Source organism: Eulemur rufifrons, chromosome 9 (genome assembly GCF_041146395.1).
Source record: "Eulemur rufifrons isolate Redbay chromosome 9, OSU_ERuf_1, whole genome shotgun sequence".
In the NCBI taxonomy this organism is placed as follows: Eukaryota; Metazoa; Chordata; class Mammalia; order Primates; family Lemuridae; genus Eulemur; species Eulemur rufifrons.
In genome coordinates this window covers 25,898,149-25,905,885 of record NC_090991.1, presented here as the reverse complement: position 1 = coordinate 25,905,885, position 7,737 = coordinate 25,898,149, and the positions used below count along the sequence as shown (strand labels likewise).

Sequence of the window (7,737 nt, the reverse complement as noted above, 5' to 3'; positions counted from 1 at the left end):
CCACGCCCGGCCACGTCTTCATTATTTTTAACAACAAAAAGAGACAATTTTTGATAAAGACTGCAAATCAGGTCTGTGCAGCACTGGAAATGAGCAGTGGGTTGAGAGCCAGGCATTGTACGTTTAAGTCCAAACCCGCAAAATAGGTATTATTATCCTCATTATACAGATAAGGAAACTGAGGCTCTGAAAGGTTATGTGACTTTCACAAAGCCACCGAACTAGTTAACCGCAAAGCCAAGACTCTCCCTTTTCCCATCCTTAACCCCAGGAGCTCACCATTAACCCCACTCATAGACAGTCCCCGAACCAGCCGCTTCTGTCCCTTTCAAACTTCAGAGGACCCGCCCTCTCACTATGCGCATGCTCACTTTCAACACTAAATATCTGAGAACGAATGCGCATGTTCCACAAACGATGAGTTTTGTTGTGTATCTTTTTCCCTATTCAGAAAGGTTAATTACGCATGTTCAATTTCAATTTATCGACTTCAGATATGGTACGCATGCTCACTGTCTACCAAAAGCTTTAGCTGACAATGCGCATGCTCCAGTCTCCAGGCCTGGCTTCGGCTGGTATTTTGCGCATGTTTCTGCCAGTACCTGGATCCTGGCCATAGTTCTACGCATGTGCGTTGCCCACTGTTTGGCTTCATGGGACCCTGTGCGCATGCTCTTACGCTAAACTTGAGGAGCCAGTCTATGGCCTAGGCGCAGACGCACTGAGCCTAAGCAGCCGGTGATGGCGGCAGTAGCGGCGGTGGCTGCAGCGGGTCCGGGCCCATGAGGCGACGACGGAGGCGGGACGGCTTTTACCCAGCGCCGGACTTCCGAGACAGGGAAGCTGAGGACATGGCAGGAGTGTTTGACATAGACCTGGACCAGCCAGAGGACGCGGGCTCTGAGGATGAGCTGGAGGAGGGGGTGAGGCCCGGGGTCTCGGGGAGGGAGGATGCCGAGGTGACAGGGCCGGGGCGGCGGCGTGGACGCTGGAAACCGGGCGTGTTCTGGAGCGTGGAGACCCGGAGGGCTCCTGGAGGAGCCGAGGCACCGCGCTGCCCGAGGCAGGGGAGCGGGCGGGGCGGACATGCCCCTTAGGTGTGAGGCCTCTGCGGGACTCGCAGGTGCAGGTCGCGCCCTCAGCCTCAGGTCAGCGCAGCCGCGAGCAATCTGTTTGAAGGGGTAAGGAGAAAGGGCGCGTGGTCGATTCCTCGAGCTGTTGGACTTGAGCGTGGCGGGGCGCGGGTGGTGTGAGCATGTGTTGGGGGGAGGGGGGCTGCGCTTGCTGGACATCCCCTAAGTGCAGGTCAAGTGCGGAAGGGTTTCCCTTCGAGTGTAAGATTTCAAATATTAAATTTTCAGACTTCCCACAACCACCTCTCTTCTCGGCCTGTCGCTTCTCTCCTAGGAAGCGCTCAGCTGTTAGAAGTGACAGCTGAAAACTTCTGTCGGGAGTAGCGCTGCCGCTGCTGTTACAGCCACCAGGAGTTTTATTTCGGGAGCAAGGGGGCTCTGCTGCATCTTCCAGGGTTTGTTTGTTTGCTTTTTTTTTTTTTTTTTTTAACTCCCTTCCGTGTGACTTTTTAAAATACGCATTTATAAAGACACACGGCATTTGTAACTTTTCCCCAAGTTGAAGATGTCTGTATTTTTTCAGAATAATTTATGTAATTTTGGGGTGGAAAAAAACCAGTGTTGACAGCTGTGATTTGGTTTGCCAAAAATAAATTGCTTGAACAGAGACTTGTGAATGGTGGTGTGAGGGCTTTCCTTGCTGTAATTTAGGGTGCTAAATTTAGAATAGTTTTTCCTAATGCACAGCTTGGTTTTACCTTTGCTGTATTAGTGGTTTGTTATTCTTTATGGACTGTCATTCTTTCTTCAAGATAAATTTATTGAAAAATCACAAATTGCACCTGAAGTTCAAAAACGACGTTGTCATACTAAATCACTGATTCTGGACAAATGGTCATCAGTGACAACCTCGTGGTAATGCAGGTTCTAAATTACATTGTCTGTGTCAGTATTTGGATTAATGACTGATGTCAGATGTTTGCTCTACTGCATAGGGGGCTTCCCTTCCCTTGCCTTAGCCTCAATTTTTCTCCATTGACATGTGCCCTACTGTTGACAAAAGATTGAGATGCTATATATAAAGAACTCTGAACACTTTACGAAACTAAGTGGGCTAGAATAATGCTGTCTTTTCATAATCAAATGAGACTAAATAAAAATCAGATGGTTTAGAGGGTGGTTATTGAGGTGTGTGCTTTTTAAACTCATGATTTCATATGGAACTCCAAGTAGCCTCATAAGTAATAACACTACAATTTGAAACAAATATGGTATTACTTTCATTACATATACCATACTCTCATCTGTTATGTTGATGCCATATGGCAGTGGCTTTGGAGCAAGGCAGGAGAGAAAACTGGATAGGAAGGGTGCTTTATATCTTCATTAGTTAAACTGAGAATGTCCAATCATGGCTTTATTCTTCTTTGAAAGTACAATACTGTTTTAAGATTCCTGTTATGAACTGGGACCTCATTTTTCTTTTCCCTTTCTTGTTGTGTTTCAGGAACAGTAGGTGTTCCAGGGCTTTTGTTTCACAGGGTACAAGCAAATAGGATTTTGAGAAAGTATGAGGAGGAGACCAGAAAAATTGGTAGAAATAGGAAAGAGAAAGGAGACCACGACGTTGGGGAGAGGAACTTTGGGGGAAGAGCAGAGGTAATTAAAGAGGATTTTGACGAAGAGCCTTCAGTAAAATATATCTTACTTAGTAATACTTTTTGGAATTGAAAATGTTTCTTTTCAGTGAGTCATTCTAAGGGGTGCCTCAAGGTAGACAAGGGAAGAGTTGGAGTGAGATCGAGTTGGCAACCTAAGGAGATTCAGTGGCATCCAAATTACTCTGAAATAAAAATATTTAAAAATAATTCTGAAAAATGAGAGAAGTTTAGATTCTTAGAAAATCTTATGCTAGTTTCTGTTGGTGAATCAATAACCTTTAGTTCATTATACAAACTTTTTTAACATTGGTGCATATCAGAGTAGCCTTACTTCTTCATTTTGTAGTAAGGAAACTGAGACATAGATGGTAGCCCAAGGTCACATAGTGGTGGTGTCTTCTGACTCAATTCAGCAAGCTTCATTGCACAGAGTCTTCATTGCATTTACTAGTCTTGTTCATAATGTGCCTCTTTGTGGTGTGTCAAAAGTGAATTCAAATCCCTTCAGCCATCCTCACTATGTGACCTACAGTAAATTGCTTAATCTCTCTGATACTTTCTTCTTGTATGTAAAATGAGGGTCACATGAAATAAAGTACATAAAGTACAGCACTCTCAAAATATCCTGGCATATTAAGCAATAAGCTAGTTCACAGAAATGTAGCTTGTCAGAGTTTCATTGCCAAGGAACCAATCATTCAAGTTTGCCCTCTTCTATGCCTAGTGACTTAGTAAGTGCAGTTAAACTAGGGATGTTGTATTTTTACAACTGTTGTATCATGGTGTTTTTTTATTTTATAAATCATTGATACTGTTTAGAGATATGTACCTTTTAAGGTATGTTATACTGAGCGAATCTGTAATGTATTTACATAGCTTAGTTAATTCTTTAGAGATTAAAAGATGAGGAGACTAAATTGATACATTTATGGACAAAGTTGAATGTCTGCCACCTGGTTAAAAAAAAAAAAAACCCTGATTAAATATCTCAGAGGAATACATTAGAGCCAGTTTGTAAGAGGTTTTTTTTGTTTTGATTTTGGTTTTTGGGGGGGTTCTTTTCTGTTTGTTTTTTCATTTCACTGGTGATGGTATCATTTGTGGCAGTGAGTTGAAACTAAGGGGAAATTTTCTTCTGGAGAGTTTCATTAGATTGCAAAAATAGCAGAATCTTCTCTGCTTTGTGTATCATTAAGAGAGTAGTAGAGGGCCAGGAGAGGTGGCTTATGCCTATAATCCTAGCACTCTGGGAGGCTGAGGCAGGAGGATCACTTGAGCTCAGGAGTTTGAAACCAACCTGAGCAAGAGCGAGATGCCATCTTATTTAAAAAAAAAAAAAAAAAGCAAAAAACAGAGTAGTAGAAAACCGTAATGCAATTTTTAAAATGCTTCGTTTTTACTCTACTAATTTAAAATTTGATTCTACTTCCCATAAAAAAATAAAATAAAATTTGGAATAATCACAGAGGCTTACTGCACAAGTTTCAGATTGGGACATCGGATTTTTATTGAGCAAAAAGTTGTACTCATATTCATCATTATGAAAAAATATAGGAAAAAATATCATTATTAATACTTCTCTTGCCTTGTAATATAAACTTACCATAAAGCAGCAACTATTTTTGAATACCCCAAGGATTTGGGGCATGGTTTACTCCTTTCTCCCAATTCATGTGAGTTACTGAGTCTTCTTAGGAAATATGTGAATAGCGAGGCAAAGTGGATAGTTGTTTTAATGAATATCTGGATTAAGGACAGTTTCACCCATTGTGTAACAATGTATTTAAATTTTTATAAAATGTGCTCTCTCTTATTGGGACTTTAGGCATAGTAAGTTGAATTTATATACATTTTTATTTAAAACTTTGCAAATACTCATTCCGATGGGCTAGTTTGAAACAACATATCTTATATAGTACCTTAGGTGAGCAGAATTCTACTTTGTCAATCATAGTGGCCCACAGAAAAGGGATTATATTGGTCATAAAGCTTAAGGCAGCAGAAAAAATTATGAATAAAGAGTTTCCGGCCGGGCGCGGTGGCTCACGCCTGTAATCCTAGCACTCTGGGAGGCCGAGGCGGGTGGATTGCTCAAGGTCAGGAGTTTGAGACCAGCCTGAGCAAGAGTGAGACCCCGTCTCTACTAAAAATAGAAAGAAATTATATGGACAACTAAAATATATATAGAAAAAATTGGCCGGGCATAGTGACACATGCCTGTAGTCCCAGCTACTCGGGAGGCTGAGGCAGTAGAATCGCTTGAGCCTAGGAGTTTGAGGTTGCTGTGAGCTAGGCTGACGCCACGGCACTCACTCTAGCCAGGGCAACAAAGTGACACTCTGTCTCAAAAAAAATATATATATAAAAAAAAAAAAGAGTTTCCTGTGAAAGAGAGTTGTCAGGATGTATTATAATGTTAGCTTGATGCTTCTTGTGTGAGACTTTTCTGAAGACACCACTAGTAACAGAAAAGATTTGTACCTCTAATGCTTCTGTTCTAGAAGGTAACGGTAGGAGGTTATAAACACAGATGCAGGTGGCAATACAGGCCTGGCCAGCTCCGGAAATGAAACATAGCTACAGGGCATATCTTGTGAGGTGGCTTCAAAGTCATGGTTGTATGTTAACTACTCTGTGGTCTTTAATTTAGAATTAAGTAAAATTAACATTAAGGAAAAGACAATTACGTAATACCAGTTTTATCACATCTAAGAGAAGTTAGTCTTTTGTCTTTAAAGCAAAGCCATCACAGGTGATTGCATGGAGCAACAGAGACAAAAAAAAAAAAAAAAAACTTTAGCCATGACCACTTCCACCTCCCCCACACAAAAGAAACTGTGTCCAGTTGAAATAGTGAGAACTAATTTTTTTTTTCCTTGATACTGCCCCATCCATTTGCCTCAGTCTAATCATGAGACATATATTTCCTGGTATTACACATCATCCTGACTTGTTCACACCTTGAGCAAGTTATGACTAAAAACGTGTGGTTTTTGACATTTGAACATCTATTCTGTACGACTACTATCAGTATTTATTGTGTATCTTGACTGTGTACTGGTACTTTTGAAAAAAGGTATGCTCACTTAATGTCTTTTGAATTATTCTAAAATTTTGACACTGCTTAAAGACTTCTAATTTTTTAGAGCCTATTTTCAATTGATATCCTTTTGTGTGTAAACTGAAAGAGTTCATAATCAGACTATATTCAAGAATACTCATCTTAAAGCTGTATATTGTATTAATGTCAATAACTAAATTTCTGCTAAGCTTTTTTTTTTTTTTTAACAATTTAGCAAATTTTAATGTATTTACAGAGTTGTGCAACCATCACCACAATTTAGTTTTAGAACATTTTTAACACTGTAAAAAAAAGTTTTGGGCCCACTTACAGTTACTCCTTATTCTCACCACCAGCCCTAGGCAACCACTAATCTACTTCTCATCTCTGTAGATTTGGCTTTTCTAAACATTCCATATAAATGGAATCATACTGTATGTGGTCTTCTGTGTCTGGCTTCTTTCATTTAATGTTTTTGAGGATCAAAACACGATTTTAATATGTATCAGTATTGCATCCCTTTTTAGGGCCAAATAGTATTCCACTGGATAAACTGCATTTTGTTAATTCATCAGTTGATGTTCATTTGTGGTATTCATTCAAATATTCATTTAGGTTGTGAATAAAACTTTTATGAACATTTGTGCCTAGGTCTTTGTGGAACATGTATTTTCATTTCTTTTGAGTAGATACTTAGAAGTAGAGTTGCTGGATCATATGGTAAATCTGTGTTTATCTTTTTAAGAGACTGCTAAACTGTTTCCCAAAGTGGTTGCACCATTTTACATTCCCACCAGGAGTGTACGAGGGTTCCAATTTCTCTTCATCTTTGCCAAACTAACTTTTCTTTTTGATTATAACCATCCTAGTGAGTGTGAAGTGATATCTTAGTATGGTTTTGGTTTGCATATCCCTAATGACTAATGATGTTGAGCATCTTTTCATTTGCTTATTGTCTATTGTATATGTTCTTTGGAGAAATTACCTACTCAGATCCTAACCCATTTTTAAAAATTGGGTTATTTGGCCAGGTGCAGTGGCTCACACCTGTGATCCTAGCACTTTGGGAGGCTGAGGTAGGAGGATTGCTTGAGGCCAGGAGTTTGAGACCAGCCTGAGCAAGAGTGAGACCCCGTCTCTACAAAAAATAATTAAAAATTAGCCAGGCATCGTGGCACACACCTATAGTGCCAGCTACTCAGCAGGCTGAACCAGGAGGAGTTTGGGGCAGCAGTGAGCTGTGATGATGCCATTGCACTCCAGCCTGGGTGACAGATTAAGACTGTCTCTAAAAAACTAAAAATTTTTAAAAATTGGGTTATTTGTCTTTTTATTATTGAACTATAGTAGTTCTTCATATATCTCTGTTCTGTGGTTTTTCTTTTTATCTTCTTGATAGTGTCTTTTGATGTGTAAAAGTTTTAAATTTTCAGTAAATCCAATTTATTGATTTTTTCTTTAGTTTGTAGTTTTGGTGATGTGTATTAGAAATTATTGCCTTCCCCAAGATCCTTGAAGATTTACTCCCTCCCATGCTTCTTCTAAGAGTTTTATAGTTTTAGCTTATACATTCAGGTCTTTGCTCCATTCCAAGTTAATTTTTGTTTATGGTATAAAGTAGAGGTCCAAATTAATTTTTTTGCATGTGGATAGCTAATTGTCCCAGCACCATTTATTTACTGTCTCTTTGCTGTTGAATATTTTTAGCATTTTTATTGAGAATCATTTGACCATAAATATAAGAGTTTATTTCTGGGCTCTCAATTCTGTTCCATTGATCTGTATGTCTTTCTTATGCCAGTAACACCCTGTCTTGATTGCTGTATCTTTGTCATAAATTTTGAAATTGGGAATTATCAGTCTTCTAACTTTGCTCTTTTTCAAGACTGTATTGGTTATTTTGGGTTCCTTGCATTTCTATATGAAATTTAGGATCAGCTTG

General features: G+C 39.5%; 1 protein-coding gene across 9 annotated transcripts in view; it reads left to right on the top strand.

Annotated features, from left to right (window-relative positions):
- Positions 1–718: 718 nt before the first annotated feature.
- Positions 719–7,737, top strand: part of RPS6KB1 (ribosomal protein S6 kinase B1) — a 38,015-nt gene continuing 30,996 nt past the window's right edge. For 5 of the 9 annotated variants that reach the window (XM_069482335.1, XM_069482330.1, XM_069482331.1 and 2 more), the window contains exon 1: positions 719–923. In XM_069482335.1, coding sequence (XP_069338436.1) covers positions 783–923 — 141 coding nt within the window. In that variant the 5' untranslated portion in view covers positions 719–782. Of the gene's footprint in view, positions 929–7,737 lie in introns of all 9 variants that reach the window. The other 4 variants (XM_069482332.1, XM_069482328.1, XM_069482336.1 and 1 more) reach the window with 2 other exon arrangements.